The 21984-nt window shown below is 37.6% G+C and overlaps 1 protein-coding gene across 5 annotated transcripts in view; it reads left to right on the top strand.

Annotated features, from left to right (window-relative positions):
• Positions 1–21984, top strand: part of Lrrc49 (leucine rich repeat containing 49) — a 136366-nt gene that overhangs the window by 23715 nt on the left and 90667 nt on the right. For 4 of the 5 annotated variants that reach the window (XM_063246803.1, XM_003477639.5, XM_023560643.2 and 1 more), the window contains one exon: positions 4163–4306. In XM_063246803.1, the coding sequence (XP_063102873.1) occupies positions 4163–4306 (144 nt within the window). Of the gene's footprint in view, positions 1–106; positions 1055–4162; positions 4307–21984 lie in introns of those variants that run through there. The other variant, XM_063246804.1, reaches the window with a different exon arrangement.

Below are 21984 nucleotides of genomic sequence, written 5' to 3'. Positions count from 1 at the left end.
TGGCCTTGGTTTATATGGAGCACTTGCTGATGCATCCAAAGAACCGAGAGTGCCTGCTCTGTATCCCACAGGAAACTAAACCAACTTTTGAAGACACTTGAGGTGTTAAAGGTAGACCTGGATTCACTTCTGTGGTCATCATGTGGGAAGCCCCAGAACTCCGGTGAGGCCACCACCCTACAAGCTTTCAGCCTCCACTACCAGCAGAGCCTTTATCTTGAGCATCAATTCTGCTTAGAAGGGAAAAACCATCTGTTTGTCTTGGAAGACACTGGGTTTTGATTAGAAAGCAATATTTTGTCTTTTCTTCAAGACAAGAAGAACACCTGAAGCTTCATCAGCAAATCATCTAGACCCACGACTCTGTAAAGATGTTGCCATAAATGGTCTTGGAGACCCAAAGTTTCATATACAACCTCTGTGAGGGGTTTTTCTTTTTTTATACCAGGAATCGACTCAGGATCTCACATGTGCCAGGTAGTTGTGACACTGAGTTATATCCCTGTGCCCTTCTGGGAATCTTGAGATCATGCAAATAGTGAAAGGTTTTTATGTGTTGTTAGTTCTTGGCATTCTGAAAGAGGTCACTAGAAGTTCCTTGATTCAGAAAAGAGATTCAGATGAGGAAGGTACAGTGCTGTTTAACACAGTCCAAAACATGTTTCAGAAAATGTTGGAACACATAGCACAGAGGTTCAAGAAGCATCCGAAAGAAGGCCTGGGCTCCTTCATTGTGAGCAGACCCATTTCATGAGTTCATAACCACTATGAGGACAGCCTGGTCCACAGGAAAGTACTTCATACTCTGGTCATGCATCTGTGGTTGAGATCAGCCACCAACTGTAGAAGATTCCTGACATAGAAGAGCAAACCCCACCAGAGCGTCTTTTTGACCTTCCACCATTTTCAAGGCATTTTATAGGAGCAGTAATAAAGTCTTCGAATGTGACCAGGTTATTTCTGAATGAGTCAAAGGCGTATGTGACATCTGGTGATACTGAAGACATCATGTACCTCACTGCAATTCTGTGCGTGATTTTGGTTATTGACAAAGGTAAGCACAGACATTCAAAAGTGAAGGAGGCTGCAGCCACTATGCATAGAAAGCTAAAGACATACATGAAGACTACTCTGGGAAAAAAGAGCCTCAAAGATTGCTCTGTGAGTTGTTGATACAGAATTTGTGAAAACTTCTGAATTCCTGACCAAGCCCCCATCTTTGGATATGTAGCACTTGGAAAAGTACTCATCACAAGTGAAGTGTGTGTTTTCCTGGTCTTTAATGTTGACAGTAGGGTGGGATGGGATGTAGGCATGGACGGAGAACTCAGAAGTTCCTAGAGGTTGCTTGCAGATGATAAATAATAGAGCAACATAAAAAATAGGAAGAATATGAAACAGTCAATAAATGTCAAATTCTAAAACTATAGCATTAGATAGTTTTAAAAATTAGAATGTTTTGTCTTTTGAATTTACTCCCATTTGGAAATAAAAAAATTACTTCATAATTCTTATGAAATAAAATATAATTGCCTTATGGGTGTAAAAAAATTCTGAGGAATCATGTGTTTAGGAAATGGTTTGCAGAATGGAAAGAGGTGGGCAGAAGGATCGTGTCATCTGCAGAGTGAACAGTCAAGAGACTGACTAAACTTGCTGAGAAGGGACAATGCCATGAACATAATGACAACAGAGATCATAGAAGGGGTACACTGAATAAAAGTAGGCACATCAAGACTTAGCCATTGATATGTGAGTAGGGGAGAATACAGAATTGGGGAGGTTGACTCTCAGTTCTGGTCTAGACTTTGTATTCTATCGGAATTTGTTCTCTTCAAGATGCTTCAAGGCAACTCAGATGTGCTTCAAAAGACTCCCCTCTTTCAGTGTCTCTTGTTAAGGGACAACGGGTCTTTCCTATGGTTACTTATCGGAAAGCAAACAGCTGTCCTTTCCATATGACTAGGTAGAAATCTTCACTTTATCCAGGCAGTGCACCTTGGGTTACTCTAGAATGTTCAGCTTTCCTAGATATATTAAGAAGCTCTGTGTTCTATCTTGGGTCTCTTTCCCTCTCAATAATGTGACTCATATTTTTGCTTTCCTTACTAACATTCTCATCATCTTTTCTTCTTGCTGTGTGATACATCAATCAGAAATGCTCTTATCTTCTATCACCCTGTCTTGGTTACTTTTTTCTCTTTGTTGAAACAAAATACCTGACACTCAAAATGAAGGGAGGAAAAGTATATTTGCTTACTGTTTATGGAGATTTCAACCTATACTCAGCTGGTTCCAAGGCAGGGTGGTGTGGCTGAAGGGGAACTGTTTATGTTCATGGCAGCTGTAGCAGATACCAGAAGCGACCAGAGCAAAAGGGTCAAAAGGGAAAAAGCAGGCCTTCTTGCCTCCCTTATACTATATGCTGGCTACCTGTCCCTGAGCAGATGTAGCACTCACCACTAATACCAGCACTACACAATGAAGCAACCACAAATGCTAGACTCATTCATCTTTGAAAGGCCTGCCTGCCATGATTGCATGAGGCTTGGAAGGGATATCTTGACTCAAACCATAACATCCCACCGCTGGCCCCCCAAAGACTCATACACATTCCTTTATGCAAAAGACATTTAGTCCATCTCAAAGAGTTGCCAAAGTTCTAACAGTTTCAGCATTGCTGAAAAGTCCAAGTCCCAAGTCTCCTTCAAGACATAAGGCAAACTCTTAGCTGCAAGCCCCTATATAAAAGAAAAGAAAGTGAAACATTTCCAACATTCAGTGGTCCAACATAAACATTACCATTCCAAAAGTTACCAACAGGGGAATACAAAAGATTGGGACCAAAGGAAGTCCAAAATCCAGCAGGACCACCATTAAGTCTTGGAGTTCCACATTCAGCATCTGAAGCAATTTGGCTGTGAGTTTCAAAAGGCTTGAGTGACTCCACCCCCATGGCACTTCTAGAGGTTGTAGCTCCCATGGCGGCTTCTCTCTTGGGCTGGCTTTGCTCCCTCCGTGCAGATTTCCTTAGATGATCCACACTCCTGGCTTTTCCAACTTTTCTGGGTTCTCTGTTATACCTTTGGTTTCACACTCACAGCTTAACACACTGCCCTCTGAAAGGCACATTGCCTGGCCTCCCAGGCCTTGTGAAATTGGGATGGAAGCCTTTGTGATCTCAGGGCTAGTCTAAAGCCAGCACCTAAAGCCAGCACCACATGGATGATGCAGAGGTCTGCTACCAGCAGAAGCAGTAGCCAGGCTTTTTTCTCTTGTCTGTAGGGGTCGAGTGCGTGGGATCACTGAGCACCCTGAACTTTACTGTAAAAAACAAATTCTCTATGCTGTCGTCATTCTGGAACCTGGTATAGCTGCCACCAGCATTCTGGAACATGGTGCTCTCCAGCTTTCTCCTCAAAGCAAAGTCTTCCACTTCTGCCATGTTGAGACTGCAGTGGGTGGAGACATACCACTTTCCATGATGCACCCAGACCACCTTTTCTATTCTTTTGTTCCTTCTCAGCAATTGAGATCCCAGCTCTATCTTTACAGTTCACAGGTATATGTCCTATTTCCAAACACTGACCACCATATTGCCCCTGAGAAAGCAGTATGCATCTCTTCCTTTAAGCATTTCTATTTTAAAACAGCTGCCTTTACATTCCACTGAGAATCCTAGTTCTTTGAATTTTTCTGTTCAGGCTCTTGACTGCTGTCAGGATCCTGCAGTGTAAACAGTTAGCAAAGGGAGACTGGTTTTGTTCTTTTCCTGCCTGTTCCCTTAGAGGGCAGGCTTGCTTTTGTCAAGCATGGTGCACTCGTGCTCTGAGCTCCTAGTGAGTTTGTTTTTGGAAAGGAGTCAGCAGCCTTCATAGCCCCTCACACTGTTGGACACTTACAGCTTCCCCAAACAATGCACTCATTATTTTTTTGATGAACTTTACATCAAATATTTACTGTAGGTAAATTGTAAATTATGATCTTTAGTTAATTGTGGTAAACTAAATACCTTCATATTATCCAATAATAGGAAATTGGAAATAGATTTTAAATGTCTTCATATAAATTTATTACTAGATTTGATATTTTATTTTTAGGTTTTTTAATAATATGCATAAATGAGGTATGCTAATCATTCTCCTCTATTTTTTTTTAACAGATTACCAAAATTGAAAATGTCAATCATTTGTGCGATTTGAGAGTTTTAAATCTTGCCAGAAACCTTTTAAGTCATGTTGATAATCTTACTGGGCTGGATTCACTAACTGAACTTAACCTACGACACAATCAAATCGCTTTTGTGGTGAGTACTCAGTGGAATCAATATCTACTTTCTGGTTTTAAAGAAGCGATACAAATGTTATAGTACTGGTTTGTGCAAAGTCAGAATCTAGCATTATTTAGTTTTCTGAATTTAAACTGTGGTTATTTTTACTAAGGATTATAATATGGTGCTTTGGGGAATATTAAGGTATTTTGCATCTTAATGGATAAATGTAATAGAAACAGAATAGAAATGTTACCACTGAATGAATCAGGTATTACGAATGAATACTGAATCCTCTCCAGTTTTGTCATAGGAATAGAATTAGAAAGAAAAGTTATTGGTGAATGAACACTGAGGATCTGTTGCACCAAGAAGAAGAAGGTACTGAGAGGAGCCACAGAGCGCTATGAAGATGCTTGTTATCACATCCTTGGCAGTTTTCAGAGCGGCAACTTGGTATAGTAGAAAGAGTATCAATAGCTTAGAGGACCAGAGGCCTAATTTTGATCTCATTTTGACCTCTAATTCACTGTGCAACCTCAAGTAGATCACTTTAATTCTCTGGATCTTTGTTGAATCTTTTCTAAAATGAAGGCAGGCACTGGGCTAAATTGTCTTGAAGATCTCTTTTGGCTTGTTGATTGAGAAAAGACATAAAGGTTATACAGAACTAGCATAAGAGCAGGAAAAAAAAAAGTTAGATCATGGAGGCAAGACTCCTGACAAAAACCTCTGGATCTTAGGTAACCTTGAATTAGATGGATGGCTTTGCAGGATTTGGAAGTCTGTAACTAAACAGGGGATGACGCTAAGGTACGTTGTATTTGTGCATATGTGGAGAGCTCTAGAAATCAAGCTGTTCAGCTCTAGGGTATGATACAGGCCAGGAGGACTTCTACTTATAAAACATGAGTTGTTCTTATCTCAAGTTTCCTTTGTTTAAACCCTATAAGAAAGTAGCATTAGGCTCTCTCTTGTATCATTTAAACATTTTTAAAGGCACATCTAACTTAACTCTTGCAAAACACCACATTCTCAGTTAAGTATGCCACAGGTGATACATTTGAAAAGCCTGGGGGCAGTTGATGCCTTAGCTCCAGGCCTCTTTGTGCAGACTGGTTTCATTTTGAAGTTTTTCTGGAAAATCTAAGGCAGTTTAAATGGTGCATCTTTTAGGACATTAAGGGTAATTTCAGAACCTTCTCCAAGACATGAATTTATTGCAGAATTTCTAAATTGTGTCAAGCTCTGCCCAGCCTGGATATAAATACTGGAACTGGACTATTTACTTAAAAAACCATAGATTGGGTTAATCTCTGGGGTTGCTGAATCTCCAGAAACTGCTCAATCAGGACTTATCTGTCATCAGGACACCGGATCTGGCAAGAAGCTAGAAAGCTTTGGCAGCTTGGGGAACAGAAATCTGTTGGCCCTAGCGTATTCCTGCCTGTCTTTTGGCTTTCATTCGGCAAGTACATAATGCATATCCAGGAAATTGCTTGCTCAATTTCTCATTTAGTGTCTCAAATCACTACTATTACATCTTCGGCAGCAGTAAAACTTATAAAAAGGAAAGTTGTATTCATTTTAAGTTAAAAATTGTTAGGGCTCACAAATATATTTATCATAATAAGTCTAGTATAAATTATTTTTAGGAAAATGTGAATATACATATAAACGAAATTTCTTCCAACTCTTAAGTTTCTTTTTCAAAAATTTTTTACTTGAAAGATCCAAAGGGCCCAGGGTTTAGCTCAGTGGCATAGGTGGTCTGCTTGGCAAATGCGAGGTCCTGAGTTCGATCCCAGGCGTCAAAAAAAAAAAAAAAGATCCCAAAGGCTTTTCAATCTAAAGATTTCTGCGTGTCTTTTGTCCAGTGTCAGTTATCGCACTTATTCTTTTGGCTATTTTTTTTTCTTTCTTGGTTTTGATTTTCTTCAGTAGCTGGTAATCTTTAAATGAAGGACCAGGTTAAGTAACTGCAGGGTATTCTGCACAGTTGAATAGGTCTTGTTAACCCTCAGACCACTCTCTAAAATGACTACTAGTGTATGTAACTTGTTGACTGCCACACTGGACTTTCCTTTAAGGATGAGGTGAGAGGAAAGGCAGGGTTACACCAGAATTGCCACAGTAGGAGATATTTTACTTTAGGGGACAAAAGGACCTCAGCTTCTTTTGTGCATGTGCAGCTGCCATTCCTTCCCCGATCTGAGTCTGCTGCTGCAGCTATTGGTATCACCCCGGTAAAGCACCCACCTCGCACCCTGCTTTCTCTCACTCCGTGATGTTTGAGTAACGGTCCCGAGGCTCCGAGGTTCCGGCTGGAGGTTCCTTTAGCCAACGCTGTGTGCATGCTTCATGTGACAGGAGTCGGAGGGACTGTGGTGGGTACTGCAGGAGTAGCTGTTGAGGAGCAGATTTTTCATTGCACACCTCCCTGAGGTGCACGGTCACCCGCAGTTCCCGCCTCCTCTGTGTGGGCTGGAGGGACTCAGAGTGTGGACTGCGCCTCCACCCTTTCAGAAACGCTTTCACCTAGGGGCTGCGCAGCTGTGGTGCTCTCTGAGGCTCCGGTCCTCTCCAGTGACCTCCCATCAGTGTCCCGCCTTCCTGCCCCCCGTCAGAAACGGCATCTGTCAGTGGCAACTCTCTTGTTTCCACAACTTGCATGAACTTACTCACTGCATAAAATTCTACTGCTTTATCCATTGAATCTTGGAAGAATGTGAAGCAAATGCATTTCCTGCTTATGTCTTAAACTGAAGCCTCCTCTGATATTTCTGTTGTAGAAAGGTTTATTTATTTGTTTGACAGTCTGTATCTTGGAAATTTCATAAATGTCAAGCTAAATATCTTTTTAGTTTATTGTTTTTCCCTTTTTAAAACTCGTGGAATATTTCAGACAAAGAACAGGAAATAATTTTCCAACATTTATATATCCATCAATCAACTTAATAAATAAAAACTCTTCAAATATAGTTGAAGCCTTTTGTGGAACCCTTTCTCCATTACATTTCCTCCCTTCTTTGCAGAGGAAACCATGAATCTGAACTAAGTATTCCCATATAATGTATTTTTGTTTCCTAGATTTTTTTACGTAGTAATTGTTTATGTGTTTTTAAATGTTCTGTAAATGTTATACTGCCTATAACTTTTGTATTTTGCTTTTATTAACATTATGCTTTCAAATTTACTCCACTTTATAACTATAGCTCTAATTCAATAATTGTCGTGGCACAGGCCTGTAATCTCAGCACTTGGGAGTCTGTGGCAGCAGGATTGCCTCAAGTTTGAGGCCGGTCTGGGCTACAAAGTGAGTTCAAGACCAGCCTGAACCATGTAGTGAGACCTTGACTCAAAAAAAAAAATCATTGTTATATAGTATTCCATTTTATGATTAAACATTCTTTTTTTTTATTATGGAGAAAAAGAAAAACAGAAAAAGGGTACAAGTTATACAGAATTTCAGAAAAAATAAACAATAGGAAATCACTAGTTAATAGATTACATATTGTTATCTTAGAAATAGTTGTTCAAGTTACAAAATTAAAGCATATAAAGTGGACTTTCAAACAGTGAGACTGGAAACAGTTTTGTTCAATGATCCAACAAAACTCAGTAATATGGTTACCTATCTATCTTATACACTTAAATATATATGCAGTTATATTCTTTAGAGCACTTTCTTTTCCTTTCTTTTGTACAATGACAATTACACATTTTGGGTTTTATTACTCCCACAGTTCTTATTACTTTTTTTTTTTTTTGAAGAGAGTAAAACCAAATGTGACATAACAGAACAGAGTCAGTCAAATCAAAAGGATGAACATAATACATAATATACGAGGTGATCAACAATGGTTACCATACTGCCTCTTGCTATCTTAAAAAGAATTGCCTATATCATCAGTTATAATAAAATTGAACAAAACAGTAAAGAATAAAACCAGAACATTGGAGACATTACAGCACTTTAGAAGAAGATAACAGTCAACCGGAATGGGCGTCATAATGAATCTTACTGTCTTTACAGTTGTTGCCTATACTTTCGAACTGGGTACTATCAAGCAAAGCAGAATAGAGGAAAATCAGTCAAAGCAAGATGGTGAGGACTATACAGGGTTTCAATTCAAGTTAATAGGAAATCAAAGTGGTTACTATAATGTATCCTGCTATTTTTTATTTTTCCCTTAATTAAAAGATAAAAATAAAAAAGTAAATAATTTTAAAAAAGGAAACTGAGATAAAAGAGGGTATAATAACAAATCAGCGCAGGTCAAAGCATAACCATTTAAGCAAAATAGTGTTTCCACAAGATATCCTGATATAAAAGTAATTACCATTAGTGTCTCTTTCCTTGAAATCTTTGAGTATAACTACGTATACTGTAGCACCAAACATATTAAGACAATGTAAAACCATTCAAGGGAATGACAGTATTACAGGATATTTAGAACCAACTATCAGAAAATGTACAGTGGTTTCTGTATAATCTCCTTGTCTATAAAAGTTTTTGCTTATATTATCACATATAATAAAATACAATAAGATACAACCTGTTAAGACCGATGGAGACAGAAGAATAAAAGCTTGATGGGACTTCAAAGCAAGATGATACTAAATCAGCACTAGCTATTATGATGTCTTGTTTTCTCCAAAATAGCTGTTCCTACCATCCAGTCTTCTCTGCCTCATTTCTGTTGAGCTCTTTTTCTGTCGTTTGCTATCAGTTTGTCTTCTTCATTTTGCTTTCTGCTCCATTCATTGTAGCCTCTCTGCCACTGTTTCTGAAGTCTTGGTATTTTCCTTTTTTAGAATATCCTGCAGTATTCTCTGTAGAGTTGAATTGGTGGTTGCAAATTCCCTAGTTCTTCTTTATCCTGGAAGCACCTTGTTTTTCCATCAATTTCTAGGGGCATTTGTACAGGATATATCAATCTTGGCTGGAGGTTATTATCTTTCAAAGCTTGAATTATTTCCCCCCACGCTCTTCGTGATTTGATGGTTTGTGCCGAGAAGTCTGCTGTAATTCTGATGGGTGTTCTCTTGTAAGGGATCTGTTTCTTGTCTCTGATGGCTTTTAGTATTCTGTTCTTATATTGGATTTCTGGAATTTTAATTATTATATGCCTGGGTGTAGCTCTATTTGGGTTGTAGGTGGCTGGGGTCCTGTATGCTTCATACAACTGAGTATCTTTACCTTTTGCTAAATTAGGGAAATTTTTTTTTATTATTTGTATGAATAGCTTTTGTAGTCCATTTGTTTGTGTCCCTACTTCTTCTTTTATGTTCTTAATTCTTAAGTTATAGATCCTCTTATCATCTTCTAGCCTTTGTATTATTGCTGTTTGTTTTCTTGTTATTTTAAGAAGTTTTCATTTCATGCTCCCATATTACAAATCTGCCCTCCAATTCAGATATCTGTCCTTAGTTTCTTTCAAGCTGTTATGCCAGCTTTCGATAGAGTTTTTAGTTTTCTGGTAGTCTCTTTGAACCTGCTTCACATATTCTATGTTTTCTCTATTTTCTCCATCAAACAATTCTCCCCTTTTTTTCTGTTCTTCCATTCCACTATCTGTTTTTTCTTGGGCGGTGCTTAGCATTTCTCTAACTATTCTACTTATATCTTGCTTTATTTCAATACTTCATTTTTAAACTCGTCTATGAGGCTCTGGAGATATCGCTTTATGTCTATTGGTGCCATGTCTGATATTGCATGTTTTCTGTCTTCCTTTGCATTTCCCTTTCCTGGATGATTGTTCTCAGGATTGGGGATTGAGGACGCTTTCTTGTTGCTTCCTCTTTCCATACTTTTTGTTCCTTCCATACAAGCGAATGTAGGAGGCCCAATTTTTTTCTCTTTTTCGGTTACAGTTTGTTTGAATTGCACCGGCTAGGTGTTCCTGCCCACTGCAGTGTACTAGGGAGACACAGACCTGGGAAGCCTCTGCTGGGCCCGCCCCTCCAGGTCAACCTACCAAAGGCTTCACTGCTAGGGTGTACCTCAAGCCGCTGGGACCTGGTTTGGGCTAGCCTACTGGGTCTTAGCAGCATCATGCAGGCCAGGCACTCCCCACTAATTCCGCTTGAGAGGGGAATATGCAACTAATGTCACTGCCGCACCCTGTTGTGGCGAGTCTGCCCAGTCCCAGTATGTCCTTTGCTGGAGCCTCCTACTCTATGAAAGGGTCCCCGTTCCGCTCACTCAACACAAGTTGATGTAGGGCTCCCTGCTAGTCCCGCTCTCAACTCCGTTCACAGATTCCCGCTCTCAGAGCTTTCGCGCATCTCTCCCTGCCCTGCAGATTGGACGCAGCAGTGGCAGCAGGAAATTCAAATCACAGCTTCCAGTGGCGCGGGTTCTAGCTTTCGCGCTGAGATTTTATCTGTTCCTGTTATAGTACCAGGATTGGATTTCCAGTTGGTTTCTCTTAGCTTAGTTCATTCCTGGGTCGGCAGGGTGTATCTCCCCTTGCTTAGGACTTCTCACCCTGCACCATTCCTGGATTTTAAGTGGAGTATCTCAGAGAGCCTCCATAGCCGCTGCTATCTATCTGCCATGTTCTTCTGGAAGTCTCTGATTAAACATTCTTTTAAATTTCTTTGACAGACATATTATTTCCAATTTTTTGTTACTATACAGTGGCCCAGATGACATTTTTATACTTTTTTGTGTACTTGTATGTAACAGTTTCTCTAAGGGACGTGCTTTCAGAAGTTTTTGGTCATAATCTACTGTAACAGAATCTGCACTGAAACATAATTATTACATATATATTTATATGGTTACATAATAAACAATGGAAGAGAGCATTTCATGAAAATAGACCTAGCTTGCCCTCTATCTGTTCCAGCATATCCTATTCTATTCTTTCACATTAAAATATATTTGGCCTCAAAAATGTCAGCCTCAACCGAGTGATTTCTTGACCAATGAGAAACTGCTTATAGTATGTACTTGGAAAACACTGTATATCAGCAGATACTTAGGCAAAACATCACCAAGTGGCAGAATTATGTACGTCATCCACTTTAGCAGATGGCACCGCGTGTTTCTGAGGCTACCCCAAGTGATGTTTCTAACAAGATACCAGAAAGTTCTGTGGCTTCCTATTCGTGTTGCCACTTGATAGTGGCAGGTCTTTTACTTTCACCAGTCTTCAAACTGGAACTTTATTACTTTGAGATTTTAATTTTAATTTTCTAGTGAGACTGATCTTTACTTTCTTCTATTTTGATATTGAGATACCTCTCCTGTGAATAGCCTTATCCTGTGCCCACTTTTACAGGAGGGTTTTTCCTCTTTTTCTATTGATCTGTAGTATTCCTTTTGCTATGAACAAAAATTAAAATTATCAATAATGTTCTTTATTATTCCTACTTTTTATATGAAAAATGCTACCCTGTATTGTGTGGACATTTCTCTATACTGTCTAATGAGAGTTAAAAGATTTTTTACATTTAGGTAATTTGGGGCTGGGGATTTAGCTCAGTGGCATAAGCGCCTGCCTTGCAAGCCGGCAGTCGTGAGTTCGATCCCCAGTACCGATTAAAATGAGAAAGACAAAAAAAAAATTTAGGTAATTTGTCTTTTCTATATATGTAACTAAATTTATTGATATACTTTAGATGTACATAATGATCTTAGGCCTCATAAGGAGTTGTACCTCTACATGATGTATTTTGATTTCTGTATTTTTCCCAATTACTTCTCCTCCCTTCAAGCCAGCTTTATTTCTGCTATGTAACACATCTCAGCAAGGGTGTCCTTCTGTTATGTCTTAGATGGTAGTAGTTTGAGCTTCCCAACCTTCCCTTTCCCTTTTCTCTTCCTGTTTCCTTTTCCTTTTCTTTTTCTCTTGCCTCTTTCTCTTTCTTTCCTCCTCACCTCCAATTCTCCTTCTCCCTTTCTCTTTTTTCCCCTGCCTCCCCTTAAAAACATCAGTTTGACTTTATGTTTTCCATATTCGATCTACAAATAGCATGTTAACTGTGATGAAAGCGTTACTTTCCTATTTAATTGGAACTTCTTTGTGAAGAATATTGACATTTTTCTATCTTGCTTGCTTTTTTTTTTTCCTTTCTTTCTTTCTTTTTTTTTTTTTTTTTTTTTGGATCTTTTTGAGACAGGGTCTCACTATACAGTTCAGGCCAGGCTTGTACCTGCTTTGTAGCCCAGGCTCGTCTCAAAACCGCAGTAATCCTCCTGCGTTAGCCTCCCAAGTGCTGAGATTACAGGCATGCGCCACCACACCCAGCTGACATTTTTCTGATATTGGCTCATTTAATCATTTTATACTTTTCTCCATAAATAGCTTATATACTTGTGAGATTTCTTCCAAAAGATATACCTTTTTTTTTTTTTTTTTTTTTTTTTTTTATCGGTACCGGTAATCGAACTCACTACTATGCACTTGCAAGGCAGGTGCTTATGCTGCTGAGCTAAATCCCCAGCCCCTATACTTTTTATTATTCTAAAGTTTTTGGTAAAAAATAGATTTCTTACTATTACTAATATATGGAAATAACTGTGGTTCGTTGATCTTATGTCTAACAACCTCATTTTAAGTTCTCCCAGGTTTTCTGTTAGACAGTTCCTTTTTTTTCTTTTTGCAAATAATAAGATTTTGTCTAACATTTGGTATTTTTGCTATGTTTTTGAATATCTGAATCCCCTATAAGTTCATACGTTGAAACCTAATTACTACTGCAGTGATATTAGGAGGTGGCCCTTAAAGGTGACTGAGTAAATGGGACTGGTGCTTTTATGGAGGCCTGCAGAAGCTTGTTGCTCCTTCTTCTACCTGAGAGCAATAGAAGGTGCCACCTCGGAGATGTACCCCCTCTCTAGGCTCTCCAGTGTGATGACACCTTGATTTTGGTCTTCCCAACCTCCATAACTATGAGCACCGGATTTCTGTTGTTTATAAATTACCCAGTCTAAGGTATTTTGTTATTGCAGCCTGAATACACCAAAACCATTTCATTGTCTTTCTGGCTTGACTGAGCTGAAAGAGCCTCAAGTCTAAAGCTGAGAAGAGAAGTGCAAGTGGACATTCGCGTCTTCTGTGCGGTTTTAACAGAAATGCATCACCAGCTGCGTTCACTGAGTGTGTTTTATCAGTCTGAAGAAATTATTGCCTACTTTTGGTTTCTTTGGAGATTATATTATGAATGATTGCTGGATTTTAGTAAGATATTTTTCTGTGCATCTAGATTAATCACAGATTCTTTTCTTGTTTAATCTATTTGTAAATTATTTTTCAAGATTTTTAAGTCACTCTAGCATTCTGGTCATATATCATGGACTATATTATATATATACTCCTGGATGATTTATGGTAATATTTTGCTAGGAATATCACATCTATGATAATAAGTGACCTTGTCTTATGATTTCTCTTCTTCTTTTTCTCCTGATATCAGTGCTACATGAGTCTCCTAGAGTAAATTGGTAATTGCCTCATATTTTTATAATCTCTCATTTTCCATTTAGATTTCCAACTTGGCATAAAACACAATTTATATTAGATAAAGACTAGCCAATCCTTGGGTATTTAGAAGTTTTCTGTAAAACAGACTGGATAGTTGTGACTGTTGACTCCGTAACAATACTGTATGTCTGCTTTGATGTTTTCACGCTTCTTCTTTTGTTTGCCTTTGTTTTGGCTGCTCTATTATCATGCCTGCCTTGTTCCTTTTCGCATTTTCTGTGCTTTTCATGATTAGTAGTGTATGTTTTACTAGTGCCTTCAAAGAACCAGCTTGTGGTTTTGTTGAATCTCTCCATGTTTTTTTAAAAAATTAATTAATTTTTTTTATTGGTACCGGGGATCAGACTTAGGACCACGCACTTGCAAGGCAGACGCTTATGCCATTGAGCTAATCCCTAGCCCCTCTTCATGCTTTTTAAAACTATAATCTTGTCGAATATTGTTCTCATCATTCTTGTTTCCTCTATTTTCCTATGTTGGATATTTGATGCTTTAGTTTTCAGTCTTTTAAATTTTCTAGTATGAGTTTTTAAGAGTATATATTTCCCTATAAAAACCACCTTAGTTTCTTCATACAGGTTTTGAATTTTTATTATCATTTAGTTTCAAATATGTTTTGAGTTTCATTATGATTTCTTCTTTCACTGTGTGCTATTTAGCAGTATATTTAGAAAGTTCAAGGGACTGGGGATTTAGCTTAGTGGCGTAAGCGCCTGCCTTGCAAGCACGAGGTCGTGAGTTCGATCCCCCATACACGCCCCCCCAGAGAAACAACTTTGAATTGTATGGATCTAGTATTCTTTTTATAACATTCTTTTAAAAAAAATTATTGTGTGAGGGTCAGTGAAGGTGGGATATGTGTAATTGATTTTTTGAGGTTTGCTGAAGATTACTAATATATAATCAATATTTATAGTTAATAATATATTTGTCTCATGTATGTTCAGTTCTTTGAAGCTATGGCTTTTGATGCATACAAATTGGCAAAATCATTCCTTTTATTATTATAGGTTAATCGCTTTATTACTGACTTCTTCATGAAGCAGGTATTTCATGAGCTGAGCCACAGACCAAGCCCTGTTTTAGGTACCTGGGATAAATCAGGATGCTGATAGTTCTTATTGCCTAAACGTTTATTTAATCTACTGTGCATACCAGCCTTCTCTCTGTTATTTTTTTCTGGCATGTCTTTTTTTATTCCTTAATAACCTTTTAACAGTTTTAATTTGTGATAATTTTAGAAAATACTACAATAGTATGAAATGAACGTGACCCCAATTTTGTAGCTCTTTGCTACATTCATTCTACCCGCTCTCTTTTGTCTTCTCGCTCTCTCATTCCTATTAGTTTATACTTTTTGTCAAGCATTTAAGAGTAAGTTGTAGACATGATGCCCCTTTATCACTACATTGTTCAGAATGTGTTTCCTTTTAAAAAGAAGGAATTCTCTGATATAATGCTGCTCCATTATCAAAATCAGGAAGTGAACAGTGTTGTCCTGTTTAATAACCTGCAAGTTGCTGGGGATTTGGCGCAGTGGCATAAGCGCCTGCCTTGCAAATGTGCAGCCCTGAGTTCAATCCCCGTACCGATTAATTAAAAAAAAAAAAAAGACAAAAAAAATAATCTGCAAGTCCCATTCAGATGTTGCCATTTGTCCCTGTAGTGTCCTCCATAGTGGGAGAATCCAAGACCCTGTGTTTCACTGAGCTGTTAAACACACCTCCTTGGCCTTCTTTCATCAGGAAGAGTTGCTGAGTCTTCATATTCACTATGCTGACGTTTGCAAGGACTCCTAGCCTGAGGCTCTGTAACACATCCCTTACAGTGGTTCAGTGGTGCTTCCTCATGATTAGACAGATTCAGCTCACGCCCTCTTCAGGACTGTCGCAGAAAGTTCTCTCCAGTGCAAGACAGCAAACGTTCAACTTTCAATCTTTAGGCTTCTTTTTAAACATGCAATCAGAGAATCGGTCTTTAAGCTAGTGAATTTACTCTGTTATACCACCTGTGATTACTGATATATTCAGATTTATCATCTCAGTATTATTTCATGCTTCATAGTTTACTTGCCTTTTTTTTCCTTGTGCCTTATTTTGGGTTGATAGCGTTCTCTCTATTCTTTTTTATTCACCTGAATAGTTACTTTTAATATTTTATTTTAGTCTTCTTTGAGTCTGGATCTTGCTGTGCAGCTCAGACTGGCCTTGAGCTCCCTTTGTAGCGCAAGCTCCTCTTGATTGCAACGATTCTCCTGCCTCAGCCTCCCGAGTGCTGGGATTACAGGCATGTACCACCACGCATGGCTGCTTTAATATTTTAAAATACAAATTTGATTAAACCATAGAGATGATACACATTTCTGCCCTCTTTTCAGATAAGTACCTTAGAATCATTTAATTCAGAGGAGCTCTGTCTCATTTTACAGATTTGTGTTGCTGAGTTATCTTTCTCTCTCCCAAATCAGGCATTTTATTGCTACTGTTTTTCAGTTAAGTGTTTATTTGGATTCACCCATGTACTTACTTGGGCCCATCCTTCTTCTCTGAATTTCAGTCTTTCTTTTTTCCTATGACACATCATTTATAAATATTTCCTTTAAGATAACTTTGGTAATAGTCAATGCTCTTGGTTTTGTTTATGAAAAATGTGCTTCTTTTGGTCTTTTTAGTGATTTATGATTGACCTGGCTGATAGTTGTTCTCCCAGATATTTGAAAATCACACTGTTTTTAAACTTTTGTTATTGTCATTAAGATATCCACTCTTTTTTTTTTTTTTTGTCTTTTTCTTTTTTATCGGTACCAGGAATCGAACTCACGACCGCCTGCTTGCAAGGCAGGAACTTATGCCGCTGAGCTAAATCCCCAGCCCCTAAGATATCCACTCTTGAGATGTGTGTATATAAATATATGTATATATACTTGGCTTTGTAGAGGGACATTTTTCTGGTTATTTGAAGGTTATAAGATTTTTTTTGAAGTCTTCCAATTCACTGTAATGTTTTGGATGTAGAACCATCATATTTCATCTGAGATATCATTTTTTTCCATATTTCAACAACTCTGGATATTTGGATGTGTCTTGATAATCTGTAGCATTTTAAAATCACTATTGGACAGGCTACAACAATTTCATTCCTAAGTATATGTAAACTTGGTTATATATGTTTATGCTATTGTCATTTCAGTTGTTTGATACCTGTTATCAATTTAGTCACATTTCAGAATGTATTTAAAAGATTATACCATAACTTGGTACTGAAATGAAGCATTGCTTTGTATTCAAAAAAGAATGGAGTAGCAAAAATATGAATATAATTTTTTTAAAATTTTATTTTGAAAGTATACAACAGAACAAGTCAGAATAAAGCCAACTAAGATCGTACAGTAAAATTGGTTACAGAACTTCACAGCAATTACCAGGATAACAGTAATAAGTATCACAGTATATTTTGTTATCTTTATAATAGTTGTTCTTTCAATCACATATATCAAAATGAGATGAAATATGAACACTATAGAACTTATCAAAACAAAATATTGAATAGAGCAGTACCATTAATCAGAAAAGAGCAAAACAGTAATAAAAATATTAGCCTTCAAAGAAATGGAAGAAGGAAATCCCTCTTATTTGCTCTGGTCAGCCTCCCAGGAGATGCTCAGATTTCTGGTTCCCATTTGCTAATGGGCGGGGGTGGGGGGAGGAGGAGAAGGAGGATAGGGGAAGTGGGATATTTGACTCTAGGCCATGTAGCAGTAGGTTTACTATTGCTTAGCAGGGAGGCAGGATGGTCATTTGTTTTCACAGCATCCTCAGTTCCAACATGGCACAGATCTGAGGAGCTGCTGCTGGTTTTCCCTCTGGAAGGGCTGCAGTTGGCCCCACCTCCACCGTTTACCAGGGAGAGGTGCTTGTTTGGCTTTCAGGAGTCCTAAGTTCCAACATGGCATGGATCTCAGGAGACACTGCTGGTTCTCCCGCTGGAAGGGCTGCAGTCTGCCACCCTGCCTCCGCTTACCAGGGAGGGGAGGTGCTTGCTGGGCTTCCCAGAGTCCTAAGTTCAACATGGCGTGGATCTCAGGAGACACTGCTGTATAATGTTACAGAAAGAAAATTTTTTCACTAGGAGAATGACAATTTCACCTCTTCTTGCTAATTAAGAATAAGGGATTTCACAAGGAAGATAATCATGTACAAAACTGGGTTGTATTGTACTAGTGAGATAGATTCAGAGGGGTTCCAATAGGTGCCAAGCAGTGTAACAGAGGGCAGCAGAAGGTGAACAATCCCTCTGGAATAGACGAAGGAAAGTTCAAACAGTTCATGTTGGTGGGTTTCTTTATCTTGTAATATCAAAATATGCAGAATGAATATCAGCTTAGAAGAACATTCTGTAGATAATAAGGCACCCTGTTGAAGGTATGCTATGCCACATCATGAGCGTTCTTAATGGCATGGAAAATAATATTGTTGAAAATCATAGACCTTGTTAGTTGAAAAGTGATTCAGGAGCTCAGTGTAGTGGTGCATTCCTGTAATTCCAGCACTCGGAAGGCTGAGCCAGGAGAGTCACCATGAGTTCAAGGTAACTGTACAGAGAGACTCTGTTTCAAAAAAAGAAGTGATTCAGAAGTTTAAATCTAAATGCGCAGGCTTTTCCTCTGTACTTTACTGAGGTGTCATTTAGTTGCAGTAAAATGTATTTCTTTTCCTTTGTTTTGTTTGTCAATACTGAACATTGAGCTCAGGGCCTCAAGGATGCTAGGCAGAGGCTATACCTCCGAGCTACATCCCATCCTCTCAAAATGTACAATTTTAACTGCAGTTAATGATTTTTTATCAGTACTTTCATGTAACTATCATCCAGGTCAAGATATCCAAGACATTCCTGTCATCGCCCAGTTCCCTGGGGTCCTTTTCTAATCCATACTTCCCTTATTATTGTGCATCGAGCTAGATGACATGGCCTCTGACACATGCCTAGACTTATCGCATATACTACAGACTGTATGGTTAGTCTTGGGCCAAAGCATCATTGTTTAAATCACTTGAGACACGCTCTGTGATTTCATTGGCTAACTCCACTGTGCGGCCTGCAACTGTGTAAAGCATGTGTGCTTCTTTGTCCACTCAGTGTGCTTCGTCTCCCATTCTGTTGAGTGCAGTTTTTAAAAATTGCTGAGCTGTATTTCACTGTAGAAATATGAAATACAGTTTGCTGATTCTTTTTTCCATTCTCAGCATCTTGGCTATTTCTAACTTTTGGGTTTTACAAAAAAAAAGCTATTCTGGGTATCTTTCTAGTCTTTTGTTTTGATATATAAACCTTCATTTCTCTAAGGTAAATACTTAGAAATATCATTACTGGGCTATTGGCCAAACGTGCATAAATTTTCAAAGCTGGTCTAAATTTACTAGATGTTAATTTTTTTAGAAATTAAATTTATTAGAAACAAGTGACACTGTCAGATTTTATAATTTTGACACTTCTATGGTCCTCATTAGGGTTAATTTATGTATCTGATGACTAATGATGTGCATCTCTTAAAGCATCTTGTCATCTCAGTCGTTTTTATTGCCCATATTATAAAAAATCAAGTTACTTTTCATGGTTCTAAGTTCACATCCTTTGGTATATGTTTTATTTTTGTCTTTACTTTTTTAAAAGTGTTATGCAAAGGCTTTAAATTTTAATGAGGTATTTGTTTGTTTTCTTTCATCATTAGTGTCTTTGTGTCCTGAGAAATCTGTGTCTATCTCAGTGTCATGACTATTATTTTATTATGTTTTCTTCTATAGATCTTGTAGTTTTATCTTTGCATTTTGCTCTTTTTAATTAACTTTGTGTATAAGTTAGGAGGCCGTGGTTCATTTTTCTACATAGGGTTGTCTGTTGTCTTGATCGTCTGTTATTTATTTATTTTTTTATCAGTACCAGGGATCGAATTCACAACTGCCTGCTTGCAAGTCAGGCACTTATGCTGCTGAGCTAAATCCCCAGCCCCGATCCTTGTGTTATTGAAATGACTTTGTTTTCTTCATTAAATTCTGGTGGGGTATTTGTTTGTTTGTTTATTTGTTTGTTGTTTTTTTGAGACGGGGTCTTGCTATGCAGTTCTGGCTGGTCTTCGGCTCGCTTTGTAGCCCAGGCTGGTCTTGAATTTACAATGATCCTCTTGCCTCAGCCTCTGGAGTGCTGGGATTATAGGCACCACCCCACTGGCTCCTCTATTCTGTTCTTTCTTTTTAATCTATCACTCTATTCCAGTTTTATTCTATGTGGAGATATTTTGGAAGTTTAATACATTTGTTTTGTATTATTTTCGTTTAGTATCCATGAGCATGCTATTTGGCAAAATACATGATTCAGTAAATCTAAAAGAGCTCTTTAATAACAAAACAAAAATTCTAATTGACAGATTATTCTAATATAGGTCAACCATAAATTTATGTTCTTGAAGTACTGCATAAAGTAGTTGTAAAATGATATCTGAGATTTGACAAAATGCAATAATTTTATTACATGCATAATATTTGTGTTTCCTAAATCTGCAGCTTATAGTTTTCATTAATTGTGGAAACATTCTGCATCTATATTTTCAAATGCTGAAACTTGCATTTCCTTTTTCTACTAATTACTGACTGACTAGATGTATTATTGACCTTCTCATCTTGTTCTTTCTTAATCTTTTTATAATTTCCCTCATTCTAATTTCTACTGTATTTCTGCATTCTTATTGCATTTCTAGTTCTACTTTTGAATTTACTTTTTTCTTGGTTAATTTAGTCTAATTTTCAGTCTACCCATTGAGTTTTTCATAATGACCATACTTACTTGTTTATGAAAGTTCTGCCTGGATTTTTTGTTTATAATTTCTCAGGTTCATTGTATATGTTGCCTGGTTTTTCTCAAGCCTTGATTTCTTTCGTTTCTCTAATAGTTTTTAATATAGATGTTCTTTACTGAGATATTTTACTTTCTAAATTGTTTTGGCAGTTTTTTCCTGAAATTTTTAAACTGAATTTTATGAAGGGTTTGTAGTCTGGGATATTCAGAACACTGCAAAGCTTAAGTTGAGTTTTGCCTTTTTAGACAGTTATGTCAAAAACTATCTAAATAAATATTTTTTCCATATTATAAAAGCCAGGTTCTTTTAGATCATGCTTGTGATACAAATTAAAACAATGAATCCAAGTGAGGAAAGGCCTGTAATTATGTATAATTTATCAAATCTAGCTTGCCTTGATTAAAAGGACTAGAAATCTTCCTAATTAGCATATCAGTGTTTGCTTACTAATTTGGTTTTTAGTCGCTCTTCAGATGTTTCTTTGGGGAGATTGTGACAGGTCAGAAGAGTAGGGTGTGGCTGGGTGACCAGCACTGATTCTCACATAATGGGTAGTGAAGAAGTTCAGAACGTGGATAAGCACATGTGTACTCTGGGATGACAGGGCAGATACTGAACATTTTTTATTGGCATTTATGCAGACGAATAGAATCCCCCATGTGATGGCTTGTGCCTCTTAGTCCTCTTTTTTTCTTCCTCTTATAATCTGGTTCTGTAGCAAATGGTGACCGTAGCAAGTATTAATTTTGGAATGAATTTAGTAAGTTGTTTTATGAAAAGAAATACTTTTTTTTTTTTTCTGTTTTCAAACTTCTTCCACAATTTGTTAAAAATCGATTTGTGGTTCTAAGAATAATAACTCCAATGTATTTTTACTGTAACTTTTTTTTTGTAACAAAAATTAGAGTAACCATACTTTTATTATAATGACTTTTCTCTGAATTGATTCATGCAGAAACCCGTGTCTTCACTCTGCTGCTTCTTCTGAAGGAAGCAGTTCTAAAAATAGCTGGAGTCATCGATGTTCCACACCGGGTCAGATTGCTGAATCATTTAGCTCTGCAGAGTGTAATGTGGAACACAGTGTCTGGCGGGGGGTGGACAAGCATGTTCCTCAGATGACATGCTCAGTATTCTTTGGAAGAATAATTATAATCTTCTCAATAATCTTGTAGTAGATAATTTTCAGGGTGTGTTTTGAAAATGTATAAAATGGTTTTAAATCTCAAAAATATTTTGAATGTGAATTTTAGTATTATTTAATGTAAAAATATAACAGTGAGCAGATTCATAACAGGAACATAAAAATTCCTCTGTAAATACTCCCTGTATGTAAACATTTTATTACATCTCTTTTTTCTTCATTT

The sequence above is a fragment of the Cavia porcellus genome, unplaced genomic scaffold (genome assembly GCF_034190915.1).
Source record: "Cavia porcellus strain 051 isolate PalLab524CR breed Dunkin Hartley unplaced genomic scaffold, mCavPor4.1 scaffold_4, whole genome shotgun sequence".
Lineage (NCBI taxonomy): Eukaryota > Metazoa > Chordata > Mammalia > Rodentia > Caviidae > Cavia > Cavia porcellus.
Note: the sequence above shows the minus strand (reverse complement) of the source record. Positions and strands in the feature narration are given on the sequence as shown.